Source organism: Camelus bactrianus, chromosome 18 (assembly GCF_048773025.1).
Source record: "Camelus bactrianus isolate YW-2024 breed Bactrian camel chromosome 18, ASM4877302v1, whole genome shotgun sequence".
In the NCBI taxonomy this organism is placed as follows: domain Eukaryota; kingdom Metazoa; phylum Chordata; class Mammalia; order Artiodactyla; family Camelidae; genus Camelus; species Camelus bactrianus.
The window spans coordinates 18955771-18980699 of record NC_133556.1 but is presented as its reverse complement, the minus strand read 5'-3'; the positions used below and the strand labels follow the sequence as shown (position 1 = coordinate 18980699).

General features: G+C 42.3%; 2 protein-coding genes and 1 long non-coding RNA gene across 3 annotated transcripts in view; 1 reads left to right on the top strand and 2 right to left on the bottom strand.

Moving 5' to 3' along the window:
- POLR3E (RNA polymerase III subunit E) overlaps positions 1–5743 on the top strand; it is a 28791-nt gene extending 23048 nt beyond the window's left edge. The window contains exons 19-21 of the mRNA XM_074346221.1: positions 1567–1644; positions 3920–4045; positions 4938–5743. Coding sequence (XP_074202322.1) covers positions 1567–1644; positions 3920–4045; positions 4938–4994 — 261 coding nt within the window. The 3' untranslated portion in view covers positions 4995–5743. The remainder of the gene's footprint in view (positions 1–1566; positions 1645–3919; positions 4046–4937) is intronic.
- Positions 3763–5869, bottom strand: LOC141573900 (uncharacterized). Its single transcript, XR_012500333.1, has 2 exons — positions 5738–5869; positions 3763–4012 (listed from the first exon to the last, which is right to left on the bottom strand). It is a non-coding gene; the product is annotated as an uncharacterized LOC141573900 (long non-coding RNA).
- A 5561-nt stretch (positions 5870–11430) lies between these two features.
- The window catches only part of CDR2 (cerebellar degeneration related protein 2), a 22705-nt gene continuing 9206 nt past the window's right edge, over positions 11431–24929 (bottom strand). Inside the window, exons 3-5 of the mRNA XM_074346222.1 lie at positions 15029–15177; positions 14604–14768; positions 11431–13361 (exon numbers count right to left, since the gene is read on the bottom strand). Coding sequence (XP_074202323.1) covers positions 12497–13361; positions 14604–14768; positions 15029–15177 — 1179 coding nt within the window. The 3' untranslated portion in view covers positions 11431–12496. The remainder of the gene's footprint in view (positions 13362–14603; positions 14769–15028; positions 15178–24929) is intronic.

Sequence of the window (24929 nt, the reverse complement as noted above, 5' to 3'; positions counted from 1 at the left end):
CCCCAGGCTTCTTGTCTCCTTGTCCTGCCATTGGAAGGGGCCTCAGAGGGGAGGAAATGTAAGAGCAGAGGGACTACTGGAGACCATCTCCCTGAGCTGCAAGTGAAGGGAGCCTGGCTGTGGCCCCGGGAGGGCTGTGCCAGTCACCCTCTCCGCCCAGGCTCTGTCCAGACCTGCAGCAAGCAGAGTGAGGCGGGGCTGTGTCTGCCTCTTAACAAGGGAGCACTGACATTTGCAGTCCGAGGTCAGAAGCACCCACAGCCTTGGGTGACCTGAGGCAAAGGCCCATCCCTGTGTATGTGAGGAGCAGAAACTAGGACAAGAGGCCCCGGGTCTCAGGCTGGCTGGGCTGCCCTGAGGGATCTGGCCCTCGCGACAGGGAGCCTCCTTGCTGAGGTCTCTGCAGAAGGTACTAGAGTACTGGGAGCCTTGCCCTATTTGGAGCCACACTGTCCACCCAGCAAATGGGTCCATTTATCTGCAGACCTGCCTTTCGCTGACTGAGCCGGGCAAGGGAGGGGTGTCTGCCTGATGTGAGCAAGGCTGTCTTGGGCAGCGGGAGTGGACGGAAGGCCCATGCAGTGGGCCAGCCCCGCGACCTGCTCTGGCTGCCGCTTCTCGGTAGGACTGGCAGCTGCAGGAGGCCCTGGCCCTCTCTGTAGCTCTGTCACCAATGTCCCTTCTCGTGATCCTGATGTGGGGACCATGTCATAGTCATGTCCAGGTGGAAGATCGCTCAAACCTGTCCAGCCTCGTTTTTTTCACGTGAGGGAGCTGAGGCCTAGGGACAGTGAGTTAAGACAAAGACTTAACTCTTGGTTCTGCTACTTGTTAGCTGTGTGACCATGGACAGTGAGTAAACTTCTCTGAACTGGACTTTCCTCTTGGAGAGTAGGGGGCAGCAGCACCTTGCTACCTCTCTGGTTTCTAATGAGCAAATGAGATTGTAAATTTACAGTCCCACCTGGGGCTTTATGTGGTAGTAACCGCTGCTGTTACTTGTGTTGTGGCACCAAGACCAGGTGCCCCCTTCCTCCAACCCTCTTCTCCGGGTACGGGTACCACGAGCCTGGGCCACCCTTTCCTTGGTCCACCTTTGGACCCTGGTGAACGGAGTCAGGCAGGGTCTTTAACCCATGCTGACGTGGCCCTTGTGAGAAGGGATTGAAAGAAATCCCCAGGATATTCCTAAGGAGTTTCGGGGGGCGGGAGTGCTTCTCAGGACACACCTGAGGGTTGGTATTTAGGGCAGGACGACACTGGATGTTAAAGCAGGGAGGTGAGCTGATGCCAGGCTAATGGGAAAAACAGAAACACCCGCTTCTCCACCTTATCCAGCCCATCTGTGGGCTTCGGGCCGGGTAGGGTGTGGCTGGCCTCCTCCCTGTGGTGAGGATGAGAAGCAGACACAGGTGCAATTGCCCACCGCCCACAGCTAGTGAATGGCAGGAGCTGGGACTGGAACTCCTGTTCCCAGAACTGGGCCGGTACAGACTGGGAGGGCCCGGGGGAGGTGGAGCTGTGTGGGAAAGACAAATGACCAGCTCACACCTCGGCCTTGGTTAGTTTCCCCCACAGACTGCTGCTTCCCCGGATGAGCAGAAGGTGTTCGCCCTCTGGGAGTCTGGAGACATGAGTGACCAGGTGAGGTGACCTTGGCCGCCATCTTCCCCAGGAGCGGGGAGGTGTTCCTGCAGGGGGTCAGAGCTTTGGAGAGACCCAGAGTGCAGTTGTATACGTTTCAGACGTCCCAGCTACTCCCAATTTTAAACATTCTGGCTCTCTGTCTTCAGAATATGCTGGCTGTGCCAATACTTTGTGCCAAAACTGGTGGTTCCCAAATGCCAATCTGGACTGGCTGCATCAGAATCACCTTTTAAAAAATAGAGAGATTCCCAGGACTGACCTCAGAGACTCAGTTCAGTTCAGCAGAATGGGGTAGGGTCCGGATTCTGATGCCCAGCCAGCCTTGCAAACCCATGATGGACCACAGTTCTCAGGTGGCTGACAGCCGGAGGAATCAAAAGGATTCCTTATCAGATCTTGGGTGCCGGATCAGATCTCAGGTTAGGGAAACTGGCCGTTCTGCCTCTAGTCACACCCTGTCTAGTGAACAGAGTATGAATTCAGCAAGCAGCGCCCTGAGGCCCAGAAGTTTTCCTTAAATCATGAACTTGCCTGAACTTTAAATTTAGATTAAGATTTAATTGCTAAGACTCCAGCTGGTCTGTCCTTTTCCAGATCCTGTTCTTCTGGTGCAAGAAGAGGAGTGGGCAAAAGCCCCCACTGAGTTCTTTGTTCCCTTTTGCCTCTTAGAAGTGGACTGACCGGCAGTCTGGGAACATCAAAGGGATGGGGCCTCTGCTGCCCCTGGACCTGTGGCGGTGCCAGGGATGGAGAGCAGGCTGGAGCAGGTCTCCCTCACGAGCCTGTGCACTATTGGCCAGAATAGGTGGCATCTGGGTTTCCTGCTCCTAACGTGCTCCAATAATTGAAAGGAATAAGTAGTGCAGTGCATATTCTTAAAAATAAGTTGTGGGAAGCCGTGTCCTGCCCTGCCTGACCTGGTTCCCACTCCTCAGAGGCAAACTGCTTTTTAACTACAAGATAGCACCCAAAGGGTTACCTCCATTTTTTTTTTAATGTATATACAAACTGAGCTTATACTGCTGTTTGATGTATCAGCTTGATGTTGTCAGTGGGCTTCCTGTTGCCATGGATGAGGATTTAGTTCTCAACCTTTATGAGAATTTTTTAGTTAAATCAGATATTAATGCTTCTAGCATCATGACTGGAAATTTATTCGTTGTAGGGCCAAATATCAGTAGTAAACTGTGATTTCATTTTTTTTTTTTATACTACTTCCTGTTTTCCCTTGTATGATTTTCTGAACACCTGGATACCAGCCGTAGTACCGTTCTTGTGTCTGACTCCCTGGACGCCTCCCACCGCCTCTCCGGCGGGGCCGGCTTTGTGTCTGTTGCTGGCTCGTAGAATCTCGTGTCTAACCTTTTGCTTAATTTTAGCTTCTAAGAGGGCAGAGGAGTTGTCTGCATTCTTCCATGTCTTAAAATGGCTTTCTTTTGTCCTTAAGTATCATTGTTTGCCTGGGGCTAGAATTTTAGAGGGCAGATCATTTTTTCCTGTGGATTTAAGATAGTTTTCTGTTACATTCAAGCTTAGTTGTCACTCAGTGACTTTCTGCTTCTTGGTCTTTTCAGTTTGATCCACGTCCTCCCCTTTAAACCAAACTTAGGTTTTTTCTTACCCTGAATATAACACATCAGTGCAATTCCAGACGTACTCTGGTGTGGGACATCCCTGTACTAAACGGTTGAGTCATTCTTAGGAAATTCTGATAGATTTGAGAATTCCTTTACTGTTCTTTCAGAATTCTTAGGTCATATGTTATAAATCAGAGCTTTTCTTTGTCATTTGATACCTTTTATACTACTGGGGGATTTTTACTTTGTTCTGTTTAATTTTGGTGGGACGTCCTGCTTTTCGTAGCATTCTGTTTCATAATATCCTGTTTGCGTGTCAGGACAGCCGCTCACTCTTCGTCCTGGTCTCTGTCTTCACGCAGTGTAGATTGTGGCTTTCCCCCCGCCTGCGAAATCAGTTATCACTCCTGTTTTTTATCATCCAAAATTATGTCTAAACTGTTCATCCTGTGCTGATGCTTCACTGGCATTTTTGTTCTTGTGGGCACATACCTTTATTTCTAGTCTTCATTTTATTGGGGTCTCAAAAGATGACAAATTAGCCAAATGTGTTTGTCTTTAATGAGAAGTCCTGGGTAGGGACTTTGATCACAGACGGCAGTGTGGAGTTCGGTCCATAGTTTGGGATTTCTTATTTGGGGCTGTTTCTCTTTTACGCGATTGTTTCCCATAATAACATGTTTTTGCTACTAAAGCATCGACAGGTTTTGCTTGAAATTTTTTCCAAAAATTACCGTGTACGCCGGAACATGATCCAGTCTCGGCTGACTCAAGAGTGCGGAGAGGACCTGAGTAAACAGGAGGTGGATAAAGTGTTAAAGGTACATCTATTTTGCGTATAATCACATCAGAGTCCGGGCTTCTGCACTGACCGTGAGTTTAAGAACAAGGGAGATCACAACAGGCTCTTCCCTGTCTTAGTTGGAGGCTGACAGTGTGTGGAAAGGGATCAGTCAGGGCTTTTCCTATTACTGTGTTTATTAAATCAGACTTCCTCTGGACCCTTCCCCAGCCAGTTGGATCTTCAGCAACAGATAATAGTTGGCACTAGTGTGGTGGGTATGTGCTAAACTGAATAAAATGTAGGCTCTATCCTGAAAAAATACAGCCTGGTTGGGGTCATCATCCTTGAAAGTGACAAGGCCTGTGGTATAGCCCTTGCCTTACTCCTCCTCTGAATCTTGGTACCACTTTTGTGGTTTTTGCCATAGCCACATCTAATTAAATTTTAGCTTTAAAAAGGAATATATCATTTGTCTAGTATGTGAAAATACTTAATTCCTACTGGGCATTACTTACAATGCTTTTACGAAATGCCTGTGGTGCAGATATCATGTTTGCAGAAACATGGAATGCTGAAAGCTGCTGACAGATTCCCAGTATTCTAGAATTCTTACGGCCTCTGTTAAGCATCCAGGGCCATAGATAGACTGATGTTATTTGTGAAGCACCTCTGTTCTGGTCAGCTTATTCGGTTTTTCTATTCAGTGTTTATAGAGCACGTTCACTTATAGTTCCTCAGTCTTAAGACTCTTGGAGGAGAGGAAGGGGCCCAAGGCCCATACGTGGCTGACCACATGATGTGCAGGCAGAGCTTGATCTACTTTTTGTGTTCTCGCCATTAATCATAAATCAAGTTCTGAGATGCTGCATAAAATGAAGTAGCTCCCTCTCCTGCTGAAGTCCGCCCTTAACATGTGTCTCTATTCCCAGGACTGCTGTGTCAGCTATGGTGGCATGTGGTACCTTAAAGGGACGGTACAGTCTTGACGATAGTTGCAGACCACTAACCAGTGAGTCCAAGCCCAAGGAAGGACGGCAGCGCCGGCAGAGGTGGAAGTGGTCTCAGTTGCTTCAGAAGACACGGAGCAAGAGGAACTGACCATCTCGTGGCCTGTGGCATTGCACTGTCCAGTGGACAGAGGGGATCATACTCAGCCAGTGGCAGGGTCAGCTTAAGTTAGATCGCTCCCAGAAGAAACCAGCCACGACCTTCTTTGCAGTACAGTTTGAAATTCCTGATGTATTTTGCTTATTATTTGGTTTCATTCTCATAATAAAAGAGAGTGTTTACTGACACAGGCAGGATGATGAAAATCATGGTTTAATATTTTACTTTCAAACTTAATGCCAATAAGGTCTAAGTTATGTTTACAAGATGAAGAAAACCTCAAGGTTTTTAATATTTAAGATGCCTAGAAGCCAGTTTAAGTCTTTGATTATCTATCTGCTAAGACTTCTGCCAATTTCATCAAACAAACCAAATTGAATTGTTTTACTGTTGGGTTTCTGTGGCCATTTTACCTTTTAAAACAACCTACTTTATGTAGCAGTTTCAACTGTTTACATGAACCATAGCAAAAAAATCAGAATCAAATCCATCTGTTCTTAAACGTTTGCACCAGGATGCAAACCAAACCAGGTAAGTATGGAACAGTGTGTAAGTGAGGTCATCACACTTTGATGTAAAAATTTCTATTTTGTGTATTTTTAAAATAAATGCTAACACTAACCTGGCATCATGGTGCTGCTGTCTTCTAATGGTTACAAGAAGGCAATGCCGTCTGCTCTCAAAGCCTTGTATGTGCATCGGAGGGAAGGGCGCTGACAGCCCTGCTCAGTAGAATTGTGTCATTTAAAAATTTGCTAGTAGACCCATTAGGGTAGTAAAAAGAAACTGGTTAAATTTTAATGTATGTAGTCCAATATAGTTAAAACATCAACATGTAATAAAAAATGTTAATATTTTACCTCTTTTTTGGTACAAAGTTCTCAAGATACACTTACAACACTCTCAATTTGAACTAGTTACAGTTTAAGTGCTCAGTTGCCACACGCGGCTGGTGGGGACTGGTGGACAGTGCAGCCCCTAGAGGACTATGAACAAAATTAGAGCCAGGCCGCTGTGGTGAGGCTTTTGTCATGGGCTGTCATGGGCTGCCGTCTGAAGGTTTAGACGATGGTCTGTGTGTCCTTATGTGCCCCCAACTCCCCCCCCCCCATCAAATATCAAAACTAATATTTGGTAATGTAGTTTAACAGGTAGATTGTATATTATGTTCTTGCTTCTAATTGTTAACATACATGAGTCTTAAAAGTAAAAAAGTTTCCAGAGTTTATCAAGTGTGTCCAGCTACCATGTAACTACATTACCAAGGAGAGACCCCCTCGTACGGCAGAGACTGAGCCGACCAGAACTGGGCGTGGGGTGGGGCGGGGCATGTGCTCAGCTGGGAGCCGTAGCCTTAGATACACTGACAGAGAGGAGTTAAACACTGAATTCAAGTAGCTAGGGAAATAACAACATAGGAGGAAATAATTACTTACAAAAATTAATGAGGTAAAAATTCATGTAAAGTAAGATATATCAGCAGTTACTGATAAAAGAAAATGGCACAAGCCTGAATAGATAGTGAGATGGGGAGAGAGAGAGGAATTAGATGATTTATAAGGAAAATACAAATTATTTAAAGTGGTTGGAAAGAAATTGCAACAGATTAATTATTAGAGAAGAAAAGGCCCAGAGATGATGACAGCTGAATTATATCAAATCTTTGTGACATAAACACAAGGGTTAAACTCCAGCATGTAATAAGCCCCCAGATTCTTAATGAAGCATTGATTTAAGAACCTCACAAAGATAGCATGATATGAATAAAAATCCTAAGTAGTGGATTCCAATGGCACGTTAAAGAAATGATCATAATGTATTTATGCAAGGTTGATGACACTAGGAATAACTATTGTAACAAATGCAAGGTTGGAATCAAGGCATTTCCTGTTAAGACCAGGAACAAGGCAAGGATGCCTACCTTAATTACTATTTAACACAGTACTGAAGTTACAGCTAAAGCAATTAGGCAAGAAAAAAAAATGAGAACAAAGTACAGTTATCTCTGCAGATGATATACGTAGAAAACTAAAGATTTCACAAAAAGCTTGTTATAATAAATGAGTTCAACAAAGTAGCAGGACACAAAAGTCAGCACACAAGTTAGTTGCATTATCTATGCACTAATAAGGAACCATTTGAAAAGGAAATTACAAAAGCAATTCCACTTATAATGGCATCAAAAAGAATAAAATATTTAGTAATTAACCAAGGAGGTGAAAGATTTGCATGACGAAAACTACAAAACACTGCTGAAAGACATAAATAAATGGGACATCACATGTTCATGGGTTGCAAGAGTGAATATTGCTAAAATACCAATATTACCCAAAGTGATCTATAGATTCAATGCAATCCCTATCAAAGTCCCAACAATTTTTTTTTTTTTTTTGCAGAAATAGAAAAACCCATCCTATAAGCCATATGAATCTCAGGGGACCCTGAATAGCCAAAACAATCTTGAAATAGAACAAAACGGTAGGACTCATACTTCCTCACTTTGAAACTTACTACAAAGTTACACTGATCAAAGCAGTGTGGTACTGGAATAAAGAGAAATAGACTGATGGAATAGAGAGCCCTGAAGTAAACCTTCATTGTTGTCAAGTGATTTTGACAAGAGTTCCAAGACCATTCAGTGGGGAAAAGATAGTCTTTCCAACAAACAGTGCTGGGAAAACTGGACATCATGTGCTAGAGAGAGTTTGGACCCTAACTCAACACCACAGAAAAAAACTCGAAGTGGATCAAGGACCTCAATGCAAGACCTGAAACAAAACTTTTAGAACAACAAAAAAAGTCATGACACTGGATTTGGCAATCATTTATTGGTATGACAACAAAGGCACAGGTAACAAAAGAGAAAAGACAAATTGGACTTTATGGAAAAGAAAAATTGTATGTAACAAAAAGAGTATCAACAGTAAAAAGGCAACCCACAGAATGGGAGAAAGACTTGCAAATCATATTACCTGCTGAGGGAGTAATATCCAGATTATATAGAGAACTCCTAAAAGGCAACAAGAGATTCTCAAAAAGGATGGAAAATGCTGGTTAAGATAGCGTAGTAGTAGGGCCACAAGCTTGCTCTCATCACAGCTACAACAAAACCACAAGTGACTGCTAAACAACTATCAAAAAAAAAAAAGCTTAGAACCTAGCAAAAAAGATCAATGGGAAACGTAGAGGGAACCACAGCAGGACGGTAGGAGGGGCCCCATACCCCCCGGGTGGGCGATCCACAAACTGAAGATTAAGTTGCAGAGGCCCTCCCACAGGAGTGAGAGCTCTGAGCCCCATGTCAGGCTCCCCAGGCCGGGGCTCTTGCGCTAGGAGGAGGAGACCCCAGGACATCTGGTTTTGAAGGCCAGTGGGGCTTAACTTCAGGAGCCCCATGGGACTAGGGGAGACAGACTTCATTCTCTAGGGAAGCATGCACAGAATCTCACGTGCGCCAGGTCCAAGGGCAGAGGCGGTGATTTCATAGGGACCTGGGCCAGAGCTGCCTGCTGGTTTTGGAAGGTCTCCTTGGGGAGGTAGGGGACGGCTGCGGCTCACCCTGAGGACATAAAAGCTGAGGGCGGGCATTCTGGGAGTGTTCATCTACGTGAACTTTCCTGGAGGCTGAAATCTTGATTGGATCATTAGCAGCAAGACCTAGCGCCACCCATCAGCAGACTTCCTGAGTCACAGATGCCTCTGGATGTGCCCCAAGACACAGATCTACCCACCAGAGGGCCAGGATCAAGCTTCACCCAACAGTGGGGCAGGCACTGACTCCTTCCGCCAGGAAACCCACATAAGCCTCTTGTCCAGCCTCATCCACAGAGTTGGGAGAATCATGCTCCCTGACTTCAGACTGTACTACAAAGTGACAGTAATCACAACAGTATGGTACCGGCACAGAAACAGACACATAGTTCAATGGAACAGGATAGAAAATGCGGAACTAAACTCACACACTTACAGTCAATTAATCTACGACAAAGGAGGCAAGAATATACAATGGAGAGAAGACAGTCTCTTCAATAAGTGATGCTGGGAAAACTGGACAGCTGCCTGTAAAAAACTGAAATTAGAACATTCTCTAATACCATATGCAAAAATAAACTCAAAATGGATTAAAGATTTAAATTTAAGACCAGATACTATAAAACTCCTAGAGGAAAACATAGGCAGAACATTCTTGGACATAAATCACAGTAATATATTTTTTGAACCAGCTCCTGGAGTAATGGAAATAAGAGCAAAAATAAACAAATGAGATCTAATTAAGCTTAAAAGCTTTTGCAAAGCTAAGGATACCATCAACAAAATGAAAAGACAACCTACAGAATGGGAGAAAATATTTGCAAATGATGCACCCAATAAGGGACTAATTTCCAAAATAAACAAATAGCTCATACACCTTAATCTCTCCACAGACATACAGATGGCCAACAAGCACATGGAAAGGTGATCAACATCACTACTTCTCAGAGAAAAGCAAATCAAAACTACAATGAGGAATCACCCCACACCGTCAGAATGGCTATCATTAAAAAGTCTACAAACAGTAAATGCTGGAGAGGATGTGGAGAAAAAGGATCTCCCCTACACTCGGTGGGAATGTAAACTGGTGCAGCCACTATGGAGGACAATAGGGAGGCTCCTCAGAAAGCTAAAAATAGACTTACCATACGATCCAGCAATCCCACTCCTGGGCATATATCCAGAGAAAAATATAATTCAAAAAGACACATGTACCCCAGTGTTCACGGCAGCACTATTTACAATAGCCAAGACATAGAAACAACCCAAATGTCCATCAACAGATGACTGGATAAAGAAGATGTAGTATACATATACAGCCAGAAAAAGAATAAAATTATGCCATTTGCAGCAACATGGATGCCATATGGTATCACTTATATGTGGCATCTAGAAAAAAGGACACAAATGAACTTATCTACAAAACAGAAACAGACTCACAAACATAGAGAACAAACTTATGGTTACCAGAGGGTAAAGAGGGTGGGAAGGGATAAACTGGGAATTCAAAAATCGCACCTCTTGGGGACTGACGGAAATGTTAGCTATCTTGATTGTGCTAGTGGTTTCACTGGTGACTACATGTCTCAAAATTCATCAAATTCTACATCTGAAATATGTGTAGTTTACTGGACAGGAACCGTACCACAATAAAGGTGTTAAAAAAAAAAAAGAAGAAAGCCATTGAGGGGAAAAACACACAAGAAAAAAAGGCAAAGGACAATGCAAATGACTTTTAACAGATTAAAAAAATTCAACCTTATTAATAAAAGACATGCAAATTTAAACTACAAGGAAACATCATTTTTCTCCTATTAGTTTGGCAAGGGTCAACAAGTTTACCAGCCTGAGTGTGAGAAAATAGTCATCCTCACATATTGGTGGGAGTTGATGGAAGTGTCTATCAGGAAACTTCTGGAAGATGGTAAATAGCAAAAGGCTCGTCTCTTTTACTTCACTTATAATTTATCTTCATAAATATCCAAAGATATATATCCAAGTATCTACCTTATCTATTTACCTATCTATATAAAGCTGTTCATTATAGACTTTTTTGGTAGTAGCAAAAGACTAGAGACAATCTACTCACCAGGGGCTACTTGAATATACAGACTGGAATACTATACAACTATCATAAAGAATGTAGATGGTCAGAGAAAAACACATGGTTTCAAAGATACATGGATCAGTGAAAATGGAAGCTACAGTATATACTTTTGTTTAAAAATATGGGGTGATATAAGCATACGCATGTACTAGTACAAGCAGAGTATTTTGGTAGGACATGCCAACAAACTTGTAACTAGTTGATTCTGGGGAGAAGAGTTGAGAGGTCAGGGGAAGGAGAGATGACTTACTCTGCAAACTTTTTGTACTGTCTGAAAAAATAATGTTTTACCCATTTTTAAAAACTTAATCCAAGAGCAAAATTAGATTCAATGCTCATTTTAATGTTTGGATGTTGTAGAATGTTTTTCCTAAGACTGAATGATCAAATGTTTCAAGAATCAACTCATCAAATGCTATTAATTCAGAACCAAGTTCAACATTTCTAAAATAGTGAAAATTGTATAAAGCATATAAATTTCAAATGTTTTCCAACCATATCGTAATTTTAACGAACACTTATCAATGTAAGCAGAATTTGCACTATTCCACAATCCGAAGGAATGGGAAAAAAATCACTAGCAATTCTCCCTAGGGATACGTGTTGGAAGAAGAAAAGTGAACAGTTGGTTTTAACAGTCAAATGGCTTAAACTTAAAATAATAAGCAGTGGATCCATTTGTTCATTTCACAGGTTGTTTTATTTGGTTCTTAGAAAAATATATACAATAACTGGAACCCCAGTTCTCTTAAATAGTTTTAAATTAAAAGTACGCAAGTGAGAGGATGAGTGTATTTCCAGTCAGAACATGAACACTGTTTAATAAAGTGGCAGATGGGGATTTCTGCAGCCAGTCAGAAACACGTACAGGAACGGCCGGAAGTGACGAGAGCAGCTTGACGCCAGCAGGTTCGCCAGCTCAGACAACACAGCGGCGCGAAGGGGTTTCATCTCGCCCCTTTAGTTTGAATTAACGAAACGAGTGAAAGATGTACACATTTGCCTATCGTAACCACTACAGCTTTTTAAGTAAAAACTTTTGAATGTGGGGAGGAGGCCCTCTAGGGCTATGTTCACAAGCTAGCTGGGCAACCCAGAGCTTGCCCTCTCAGGCTGGTATTCCGCTGGATTTACATGTATTAGGATTATCTGTCAGTCACAATTCAACCGGTAGCAGATGTACAAACTCAAAGGTCTGGAATATTTGTTAATGCTATTTATTTTGGATTAGACCCCTGCTTTCTCCTGAACATTCTTCTTAATGAATTCACAGTATCCAACAGTGTTTGCGAAAGGTATTTTCATTTGGCAGCCGTCCGACTTCTACGTAGTTTTGAGAAGTTAAGCAAGGAGGCAGCAGGAATTGCCTTTGCTTTGTTTCAACTCTGCCCTTTCCCCTGTATAATATATCCTATGTACCAACTACATAGCACCGTAATTCCAGGCCTACTTCTCCAGGAGCACAGATCTTCCCTCCACTGGTTCTGGGGCTTTTCAAGGAATCGCACCTAAGCATTGCACCAGCCAGAGGCCAGTTTGTCATGGGGTTTCCTGAGGAGCTTAAACGGAACTAGATTTTAGAACTGACCACCTTCCTTCCTCGCTGTATGCATTTGCTCAACAAGCAAAGCAGTGAGGCAAATGTCAGGAGCCAACATCAGGCTTCGTGGTCTACAAACGCTTGTCTGAGTGGGAGAGAGGTGACAGGAAACACGCCAATCAGTAGTGGAGCTGAAGGTTCACTTAGGAATGGGAAGAGAGAGCTCGGTATTTTGTTCTCTGCTCATCTATTTCCTGTTTAGTTTTCTTGATGCAGCTAAAGATTTCCTTAAAAAGCGCTTTGTATTCGGGAGGCGTCGTGGTGGTGGGGGAGCCAATGGGCTCTAGGGTGACACAGGCTGGTTCCCAGCTGCTGCTGCCAGGCGTGGACTGAGTGCTCACTGTGGCTGGGTCCTTGGCCAGAGCCCTGGAGGTCTGCACGGCCTTGTGGGACAGGGAGTCCTCCTCCTGCTGGCACTTCTTCAGCAGCTCCTCGTACTTCACCTTCAGGGCGCTGTACTGCGTGTCCACCTCGTGCAGAAGGGAGATGCCCCTCTGCTTCACCGCCTTGGCCCTCCGGATGCAGGTCTCCTCATGGCCCTTCACGATGTCCCCCCCCACCAGGCTGCTCAGCACCGTCTCACTGCTGCTGCGCTTGAGAGGCTTTCTGTGTGCTTCGGGCACCGTCAGGAGCATCTCCTCCAGCAGGCTCTGGCTGGGCTCCTTGAACGGGACAAACAGAGAGTCCGGCACCAGCTTCTCAACCCCATTCACAAAAGGATGCTCCGACTGCAGCATCTGCCGCATCTCTGCCACCTCGGCCTCCAGCTCCTGCGCGCGGGCTCGGTAGGCATCCGTGGCCCCCAGCTGCTGCTCCAGTTCACTGTTCTCCTTCAGCACCAGCCCGTACTCCTCCTCCATGGTCACCCGCTTCTGCCGCTCCAGGCTCAGCTGGGCCTGCAACATTGTCACTGTTTTTTTCAGATGCTCGTTTTCTTCTTCGTCAGGGCTTTGCTGACTCTGCAGGGAAGTGATCTTCTCCGCGAACACGTGGTCGTACACGAAGTGCCTGGGGAAAACATCAAAAGAATCTATTACACAGGTCCACTGAGAACGCAGAGGGAGACATGATTTTTTCAACTACATATTTTTGAGGAGCTGTGACGACCGGTTTTTTGCCTACTTCACACCAGAGCAGTGGCTAAGATGAATGTGCGAGGCTGGCAAATAAACACATGTAAGAAAACATAATTTTTGTGACTAGTTTTTTTTTTTTTTTAACATTAACAGTACTACAGAACACGCATTCCCAGAGACCAGCAGTATGACTGATACCGTTCAAGGAAATAGAACGGCCCCGTGGTTCCCAGCCTCGGCTGCAGAGCAGAATCCCTTGGGTAGTCAGTCTTAAAAAACACTGATGCCTGGGTTCTACCCCCATTGATTCTGACCTCGTTGGTCTGCCACCTGGACTTGGGTTTTGTTTTGTTTTCTTTTTGAGCTCTTCACATGATTCATAATATGCAGCCAAGTTTGAGGAAGCATTGTTGCAGTGATTTTTAAACCAGGAATGCACATCAGAATCACCTGGGAAACTTTTACTCACACCTAGAGGTTCTGATTTAGGCCTGCAGGAGTCACCGGTATCGTAGTTTGAAAAGCTCCACAGGTGACTTGATCAACAGTCAGGACTGAGAACCACCCAATGCACGAGCTGGTCTCTCTCCTGTTCAGAGCCCTCAGCAACTTGTAACTGTGCTTATTTGTGATTATCGTTTATCTGCCTCTCCGTGAGGCTGAAAGCTCCGTGAACTGTACCTATTCTTCTCACCACTCATCATGCCTGGCTTAACACCTGCCTACAAATGCTCAAGAAATAGTTCTTAAAGATTCAGTCTCATTAAGTCTAAACTGTAAAGGCATTTTTCTCCAGGGTAAAAAAACAAAAAAACAAACCTTGTTTGCCTGGATTTTTGTTTTACTAAAATTTCATTTTTTTTCCTTCACAGTCATGTGAAATACAACCCCCAAGTCTGTAGTCTATCGGACTATTATTTTAAACTAAGACTTAACACATTAAAAGCACTAAGTACTCCCAAGACTTTACAGAACAAGTTTTCACAGAATTACTAATATCCAAGAACTCTATCATTTGTATGTTTAAATTAAGTGGTTTTGTTCAAACCACTGGTGGTGTAATAGCCAAGTGGTGTTTCCTAAAAGGGTACTTTTAGTCTCCTGGAGTCCAGAACGTGGCAGTGATAAGGGATGCTCCCCTGCTCGCAAATGCCGTGGAAAAGCAGGCTCTTACTGGCGGAGGTCATACAGCTCTTTCAGACACGAGAAGCTTGGTGCCGACTTCTCCTGGTCAAGTTTCCCCTGGCTCCTTCTCCCTTGGCCAGATGCCTTCAACTCCTCCACTTGGCTCTGGAGGTGATCAATGTTGGTTTGCAGGCATTCAATTGTTTCAGTCAGACTGCAGGGAACAGACAGAAGCCAATTGCTGCTTGTCATATTAAATTAGGGGCATAAGCAGTCAGGAGAGGGATTAGTTGCCAGCCACTCAAACTGGGCTTTCTTAATTGGAAAAGACTTCTATTTAATCTCTATTCTCCACACAGAATTAAATTAAACCTTACTTCATACTGACCCAAACCCACTACAGCCATGTTCTATTCTGGTTTATACTAAATGACATTTCCCTAGGGCTTCTTCAATGGAGTCTAGAAAATTTACCTCAGAATCTTTTGCTGTGAGGCCTTGCTGTCAGCAACAAGCTTATGATTTGTTTCTTCCAGCTCCCTTGCTGTGACATCTAACTGCTCATAAACCTTTGCATGCTGTTCATTCATCTGCCGCAGAAGCTCCACCTGCTTGGTCAGATACTGGAAGAGAAGATGATGGTGACGCGGTTACACGTTAAAGAGACAAGACACCTGCAGCATTCCAGCACCAAGTCTCAATTCTCCAACACCAACATCAACTGTATCTTACAATTCAATTCAGTTCTGACACTAACTACCTGGAGTTATAAGGGCTCAGTAACACAAAACTGCCCCCAACTTAGATGCTAGTGGCAAGTCCCAGGGGCCGCCCATACTTTTGACCAGTCAGCCAGAGATCTGGGAGTTCCCATGACCTCTCAGTTCAATAATTTGCTAGAGCAACTCACGGAACTCAGGAAAGGGCTTTACTTACATTAACTGTTTTATTATAAAGAATACAACTAAGGAACAGCCAAAAGGCAGAGATGCACAGGGCAAGGGTTGGGGGTGGAGAGTGGGCGGGGCTTCCCTGCCCTCTGCAGGTGCACCACCCTTCCAGCACATCCAGGTGTTCACCAAACTGGAAACTCCCTTGGCCTCAGAGGTTTATTGACACTTCACTGTGCAGGCGCACTGATGAAAGCACTGGCCATTGGTGAACCAGCTCAATCTCCAGTCCCTGTCCCCTCTCCAGAGGTTGGGGGTTGGGCTGAAAGTTCTAACCCTCTAATTATGTGGCCGGTTCCGCTGGCAACCAGTCCCCATCCTATCACTCAGGAAATTCCAAGGGATTTAGGAGCGCTACACCAGGAACCAGGGACAAAGGTCCAATATATAATTTTCATTATACCACAATACCACAGGTTTATTTTATGAAAAGAAGAACTTTAAATCCCTACTTGTCTTAATAGGAAATGAATACAGGCTATCCTTTATATGCTTAGTTCCCCTAACGCTTACCAACATCTTGTGTGTCATGGGGCTGGTCCACTCTTACAAAGCATGTAACACGCATAAAATTAATACTCAACAGGAAAATCTAAATGAGACATGATAATCCCACAAGAGGAAAAGCATGGAACACACATTAATGTTTAAGCAAAAATACCACGTTTTACAGAAATAAGAAAAGCCTAAAGGGGAGGACTTTAGAAGATTTTTGCTTGAAAAAAAAATCAGAATTTTTTTCGTCTGAGTGAGACATTCTGGACAAAGAACAGGGAAAAAAAATATTGATTTAGCCAGAAAAAGATATTTTAACTCAGTATCATTCAAAGATTCTCATTATTTTTAATTCTGTGTGAATGTCATCACCATAATCCTCCTTATTCATGAGAAATTTGGCAGATTCAGATTATTATTTTGGTACTAAGACTGCTTTCTAGATGGCCAAGCAGAAAGGGGAACAGTCACAACCTTAATGCCTCAGTGTTACGTTATCTTCATTCCTCTTCCTACTCAATTCTACCTGAAGATGCAGAAACACTGTATACATTCCAAATAAAGTAATATTTCTCTGGGGCACACCCAGAAAGAGGAACAAGGTAGGTCTGAAGCTCTACCAATGACCAAATGGTAACAGACCAAAGACATAACTTTAAAGCACTTTTCTCGAGGCTTCTTCCACACTTATACAAGTATTTGCAAAGCTAACAGACTTCTTTCAAATAAGTAAATGACTTTCAATGTCCTCTTTAAATGGCAGTGTGGCAGAGTCGAAAAAAAGCACACAAGGCCTTTTCCAAGTCTAGTAACACAGCTCAGTAGCAACGTGTTGAGAAAATACTTAACTCTCATACCTTCTCACCTGAAACTCCTGGGGCCAAGAGTGTTTTGAAAAATTCCTTAGATTTTAGAACAACAACATAGAACACACACCACACACTTTATAACATCCCCAGTGAGGGTTGGGCAGCACCCTGGGATCAAGCACTAATATTCTCATCAAACAGTATGAATAAACATTATAAACAGCCCCACATAAGTTGAGGTCAGGGTTTGCTTTTGCTGCCAAGGGAATTTGTTGCACACTGAAAATTTTGTTTTTTTGAGCTTTGGGGGTTCGGAATTGGAAATACGGAGTTGTGGATCTGTTAGGACCTACCTTGTAGGACTGAAAGTATAAAACGACATGAGTGAGCACACAGCATGGCCCCTTTGAAAGCCCGCGTTTATTCTTTCCTCCCTCAAGCCCCACCAGCTTCTCCTAGGAGTGTGCCCTAAATCCTGCTCTCTGGCTGGCAAAGTCCTGGTAGGTTCCCGTCACTGATGGAAATGTATTCAATCTCTTAGGAATACTGGAGTAGAAAAAAGGTTTAGAATATAGGAATATTTATAACAGCTGCAGAAATTTTACAAGCTAGTTTATTTCAAGTATAAGGTCTCAAGTATTCTTTGGGACTGATTCACAACAACCTAAAAAAAAAAAAAGGGCTAATGCATAGACCAGACGCTAATTATTAATTTACAACAGGAGCTGTCCCTGCCCAGGGACTGGAACAGTCACATCCTCTGTAGGACACACCCGCCCCATGAGGGTGGGGTAGGCGGGCACAGGATCGGAGAAGAGAGGCGGCCCGATGGAGGCAGCAGGGTAGTAGCCACGAGCACGGGCTGTGGGGTCGGAGTTTGGTTTGAAATCCCACTTTACCATTTCTAACTGGGTGACCTCCAGCAAGTAACTTAATTTTTCTAAGGTGAGATTTCCTCACCACCCTCAGGGTTGCTGTGAGGTGGATATGTGTGAAGGTTCAGCATGGTATCTGGCAGATGGTAAAACTGCTCAGTAACAGGTAGCTATTTCATTCTCCTCTATAGTTTTTGAACTTCACACATGCTAAAATTCATCTGGGGGATTTATTAAAAGTACAGGAACCTGGGCTCCTTTCCCCTAAAATTCTGAGTCAATGAGACGGGGGTGGAGCCAGGATTCTGCATTTTTAGCAAAAACCCCAGGTGAACGTTAGTACAAGTAGTCCATGGATCACACTTATTAGAGACATGTTGATCTTGGACGTGAAAAATCCTGGAAGTCTCTCCCACCCCGCTACCCCCAGCCAGTGGTCTCTCTCTTGGGTCTGGGAGCCATACACATTCATTTGGATCAACAGTGACTCTTAAGCTTAATGCTTACCATTTCCCCTCTCAGAACTCAGTTATTCACTGAAATGAGACTATATTTTAACTATATCACAGCAGCATTCTTTACCATGCTGTATTGTGACACATTCTTACAATCATAATTCCTTGAAATTATATACTACGTACCTTAATCTTGAGTGCTCCTTCCTAAATTCTCAAATCCACCCAAAAACTGACTCTCTGCAGATGGCTAATTTTATCTACATTTAAAAACTTTGTAAATAGATAATTTCAAACATATATAAATGCAGAAAAATGGTTTAATGAGCCCCATCTACCCATCAACCAGTCTCAACAATTACCAATACACATCCAGTCTTGTTTCATCTGTACTCCTCCACTCTCCTTATCCCCAATCATTTAAAAGCAAATCCAAGTTATCTTGATTCAAGTATACATATTTATGTTTCTATGTGATAAAACTTTTCATTTTAACCACAATTCCAATCACACCTTAAAAAACCCCAATAATTCCTTAATATCATCTATTATGTTTCAGTGTTAACATTTTCCCAACTATCTATTATTAAATGGTTTTTCAAGCTTCATCTGTGGTCCTTATTTCAAACTCAGGGAGTACCTTTATCTTGAAATTGTGGACTTGCCTCACTCTAAGGCAAGCTCGCCCTTCTTTTAGGGCCTTGATTACCCGAATCCTTCCTCTCCCAGGGGCTGCACTTTCCCTGGCTGCTCCATCTAATCCAGCAGTTCTTAACCTGAGGTCCATGGGAAGAATTGAGAGGGTCCGTAAACTTGGATGGAGGAAAAGTTGCATCATCATTTTCACTAACTTCTAACTGAAATTTAGCATTTCCTTCGATTATGAATGGAGGTAACAAACCACCAGTAGTGTGGGGAGTACTTAGGACTTTATCACCAACAGAAACCACAGTTGTTTCATATCACATGATAGTGGGCGCAGAAATCTTGATTTATTGGTTATACTCATCACTATTTGAAACTACAGCTTTTAGACTGCCATTAGGTCTTGGTATTTAATATATTAATAAAACATATTAATGGATCACAAATTTATTTTTTCAATACTTTAGTAGTCATTTCAATATAACCAATTCCCTTGGTAATCCTATGTATTTTGTGTATTAAGAGGATCATCATAGACTGAGTAGACAGCCAAAGGGATCCACAGCACAACAATGGTTAAAGAACTCAGATTATCCTTTACGCCTCCTTGCGAACATCAAGGCTTCAGAAGCCTTTCCAGATCACCCTGTTTTTAAAGCAGCACGACTCCCAAGGCACTCTATTAATTTCTCCCAAAACACTTAACACTTCATAATAAACAATCAAATTGCCCACTTGTTAATGTCGTAGTCTATAGCCCTCTTCTGTGAAAGAAAGATATTGCCAGCCACATCAGTAAACAAAGTATGCTGTGGCCATCAAGTCATTGGTCGCTACCACCCCCCACCCACAGTGAGCAGAGGGAACTCAGGAGGCAGACAGGCAGGCAGCCCCGCCTCTGCAGCCACCCCTAGTGGTGCACCCTGAGGGAACTCAGGATGGGAAAGAACAGGACACTGGCCCTAGGTAGCTAGGTGCCTGTCAAAGGAATGATTTCGATGAGCCCAGATCTCTCCTTGAGATGTCTGGTTTTCTTTAACAGTAATCTTTTAATGTTCTGACTGCCTGGTCTTTGTTGCGAAACTCATATACCCTGGCTTCTACCTTGCTGCTTTGTAGCAGACCCTCAGAGCAATCTGAGAGGCTGTCATCCTGGGCTTAAGTCCTCAGAAATGTTCGTGGAACAAAACACAACTCTCAAGTTTTAGGTTGTGCATTTTATTTCAGTTGACACCTTGAAAAAGGGATGCCTTTTACATATTTAGTCCACTTAGCACAATTCTGGCATATAGCAGGGACTAAAAAATATTGGCTAAACGGCAATTTCTAGACCTCTATCACAACAGCTTCTCATGCTCGGTACACAACTCAGGCTGCTGCAATGTCGAGAGACTTAACTGCAAGAGTTTGAGAAGGGCTTTGGTTATAGCCCTCCTGGGAAAAGGCCCTAGAAGCCACTATTTCTTTCTCCTCTTGCTCCACTTACAGACTGTTTCTTTGGGTTTATTACCATGGCACAGGTAAACTCCAGCAATCTGAAATAGTTTTTTTTTTTTACCAGCCTCTGTTACATGGGCCCCAAGATGTTGCCCCTTTTAAAGATATAATATTCAAACTGTAGCCAATATAAAGGAAATAAGTCAATATGGAAATAAGTACAAAGAGGCTGTTCAGAGAACTACAGTAGGTCCCCCTCATTTGATACATAAAAACCTGTGTGGGGGGAACACAAGGAAGCCATTTAGGAAGAATTTGTGATATTTTAGTCTTGGAGGACTTGCTTTAAGGACAATCTAAAGAATGGCAGGGAGCTTGTTTTCACCTTGCAGGAGTTTAATCTTATTATTATTAAATCAAAACTAATCAGAAAAGCCCTTCACTTCTCCAAGAATCTATGATAGGCTGCTCAAGAAAGGAATCGGACTAAATTGGTCAGCAATTTAAAAGAAAAATTATTAGCTCTCTCAGCAAGTACTGATAGGAGGCCAGAGTCAGAATCCACATAGTCAGACACTGTTTTAAAGCTTGGCCTCTATAACTTTAAATTAGTATTCATCTTTTTTTTTTTTTTTTCTAATTCTAGAAGGAAATGGGTTAGCTTATTTCCCACCCTCCCTTGAAAGGTATGGCCCTGCTTCTCATGTTCTGGTTTTCTCAGTTCAGAGTCTGTGATACAAGGCCTCAAATGAATCTGACTGGGCTGCTGGGACCCTAAAATTCAAGTGACAACAAAGAGCTCAAGTTCAAAAGTATTCCGCGTATTAAACAGGGGTGGAGGTGAGGGGATATTTAAGCAGAACAGTGGAGGGATGGGAACGTGGGGGTAGCAAAAATGTCAATTTATAGCCAAGAGTATCAAAGTTTAAGTTCCATGTGTTATCTGACACGCGTCTTGGAATTTGTACAGAATGTCACCTCAACTAGGCATACAAGGTTCAGGTTATGTGAAAAAAGCTATAAATAGGCCACTTTTACAATTGAGGCAAACCTTTGAAAAAGGCCAGCAGGATTATATTAACACCTATTTGCAATTGTAGAACCGTGACCTGGAATGCAGGAAAAAACAGACACAGCCAAACTAAAAACGCAAAAGGAATGGAATGGAAATTTGGCTTTTATGCAGTGTTGGGATTATCCTTATATTAAGGATTACGGTCCAAATCCTCTGAATTTAGTAACAAAAGGACCTTCCACAATACTGAAGAAATATTTCCCATTGCCTTTGAAAAACCTCCTTTCCCTGGTTAAAGTATTATATTTCTTCTGAAGGAGTTTTAGGAAAAAATGAAAAAGCATGAATATGAAAATAAAAACCACCTATAATCTCACTATTAAAAGCTTGGCTTGTTCTTAAGATCTATTTTCCAGAAACTGAAAAGGATTTATTTTTTTCAGAATTAAGATCCTTTCATTACTAAAATTCTTAGAACATGGATAAACTGTGCTACAATTTAAACTATCCAAAATATACACTTACATAATGTCATCACCTCGGAACAACCCTGCGCCAATGTCATGCAAGCGTTCTTATCACCAGTACACAGCAAAGCAAACAAGATCTGAGAGGAGGCCTGAAGCCTAGCTATTTGCTATAGAATTCCTTTCAAAATCTCCAGAGGTGGAAACACACAGTTTAGGAATTATTGGAAGTACTTTGTAAACTGCGTATCTGTCCTCTGTGAAGATACTAATTTGAACAAGTATTCACTGATTATCTACCATTTTTTTTTATTTTTATTTTTTGGTGGGAGGAGGTAATTAGGTTTATTTGCTTATTTATTTTTTAGAGGAGGTACTGGCAATTGAACCCAGGACCTGGTGCATGCTAAGGATGTGCTCTACTGCTTGAGTTATACCCTTCTCCCTTACCCATTATCTACTATGCTTGAAAGACCATGAATAAACACCATAACAGCCTTCAATGTTGCAACAGGAAGTGGGGGGGAGGGGAGGAGAATAAAACAAATCAAGAAATAAGGATAATATACAGAATAGTGAAAAGTGTAGCAAAGGAAATGGGTTAGCTTATTTCCCACCCTCCCTTGAAAGGTATGGCCCTGCTTCTCATGTTCTGGTTTTCTCAGGTCAGAGTCTGTGATACAAGGCCTCAAATGAATCTGACTGGGCTGCCGGGACCCTAAGATTCAAGTGCCAACAAAGAGCTCAAGTTCAAAAGTACTTCGCATATTAAACAGGGGTGGAGGTGAGGGGATATTTAAGCAAAACAGTGGAGGGATGGGCACAAAATACTTAAAAATTTCCAAGGAAGACATGAGCTCTTGAAAGAAGGGACACCCTAAGGCTTACTTTGACTTCTGTGGGGATAATGCAGGTTTCCAAGCAGAGAAGCAACAGAAAACACAAGGCTGCTTACATGACTGTAGGAAACTTTTAAGAGAATCTGATTGTGTTTGATGGTGTCAGATCTCATTACTCTCCAAAGCTTCTCTCCTCCCCATCATCCAGGAGAGAAAAACTTGCTCTGCAATCTTGAAAAATGAGATGCTCAGATTAACACTGAGTGAAAGCTACACAGGCTATGGCTATACCTTTATTTAATCTTTTTTTTTTTTTACATTAAAAATGATGCCTACCAAAATACTGATCAATTTTTATGAGGACTGTTCGAAACCCACCGACAGTCTTTGAAAGCATACTTGTAGTTCTACTGACAAAACATCCTTTGACAGTTTCCTAGCTGTCTATTCCCATAATGAGTCACAGTTCTGGGGATTTGATCCTAGCACTTCCACCAGTTCTGTACTATTCTTTTTCTATTGTGAGTGGTTTGTTCCAGGACCATTTTCTGGCTGATTTAAAACTTCTCTGGGTTGGTGGGATAAGAGCTTACTTTTTGATTTTTAAGTATATTTTGCTAAATTTAAAAAAATGACCATGTATTACTTTTCTAATCAGGAAAACTCCCAATAAATATTCTTAAAAATTAGTTTAAAACTGGTACAAGTGATTCCATTTATGTAAAGTTAAAAAAAAACAGGCTAAATTAATCTAGGGTGTTAGAGTGCTGGTTACTTGGGGTGGTGACTGGAAGGGCTGATAATGCTTGCATTTCTTAGCTGGGTGCTGGCTGCATGGGTATGTTTATGAAAATTCTTCGAACTGTGTACTTGGCATTTGTGTTTTCTCTGTATGTATATTTAAAAAAAAAGTTTACTTAAAAGAGAAAAAAAAAAGACATAAGGTTTTAATTAAGGAAAGAGCCCTTAAGTTTAGGAGGCTCCTGAAGGGCAAGATAAGAGGCAGATGTTGCAAGGGTCATCTTTTAGAAGAGCATCGGGCTTTTTGGCTGTCTGGTTACTTCTACAAGAGCATCCGCACTTCCTTTAGACTATTGGAGAGAGACCCTGGAAGTCTTTGTTGTGCCCTGCAAGTCTGCCTAGGCACAGATGTGAACCGAGCAGGCTGTAAGGCTGATATGTGGGAGTCCTCCGGGTGGTAAGTGGGCTTAGCCAGAACTGCCATTTCGTCTCCCTATTTCATCCCATTTGTACTAGCCTTCAGGGAGTGATTTATAAAAAGAAAGAAAGAAGAAAGCCAACCGTAATAGCAAGACAGTGTTGTTCTTAGCCAAAAAAACAGCTTGGGTAAGGAATACAATGTTGAAGGCTACAATGCTTGGATCTATGAACCAGTGGGCCACACAGAAACAAGAGATCCATGGAAATGTCTCTGGAAGTACCCAAGGCTAAATTTAGTTGATTAGATTTATACATATATTTAATCTTATATTTATGTAATCATTAAGGTCAGACCTGGATACTTCATTTCTATTATGTGTTGCATATAAGACACTAGAAGGTGGAACGTTATGTGTAGGTTTGGAGAATCTCAAAGATCTTTGGATTTTTTTCAGAATGTCAATGATCTGTTTTAACTGTTTAATCATCCTCACTACCACAGAAAAGAAAACAAAGGTAGAAAGACAAGTAACTTAGATCATAAAGTATTTGTTTCTAATCTCCTACAGTAAAAAAATAGGCATTGTCCTCCAATCCAAATATTTGGAATTTTTCATCTATACTTGGGAGATATGCTAAAATAAGTATCCATTATAACGTTCAGTTATAGTGATTTATAGGTGCTTTCATAGAAAACATCAATACAATGTATTAAGACTGTTTCTATGTTTCAAAAACAAATAAATATACCTCACAGTATATGAGCATCTTCATGTATATGCCCTAGGAGCACTCTGTGAAATCTTCCAATGAGTTGAAAAACAAAGTCTATGAAACAAACAGGAAGAGTTCCTTGACCATGTGTTACATTTGCCTAGTTCAGCAGTTTAAAAATGCCTGGTTTCCTGCATTTTTAAGTTTCTGACAAATTTTACAAATAATAAATTCAATATGGATATAGCATGTTCTAAGCTCTTTTGATATAGAAGGCACTAAAAAATGACAGCTGGTGACTTCAATATCATTATAAGATACACATTCCTAGAATTATAAAAGTGCATTTCAGTCACATCATTGGCTTAATTCATAAATCCTGATGGGGGGGATCTAAGTATGCACCTTAATTATGGCTATGTAAAATTAAGATATTGAAATGATAAGTTTGTGTTAGTTTTGATGATAGGTTAATTTGTATTCAAAAATTGAACTCTGTGTAATTTTGATTGA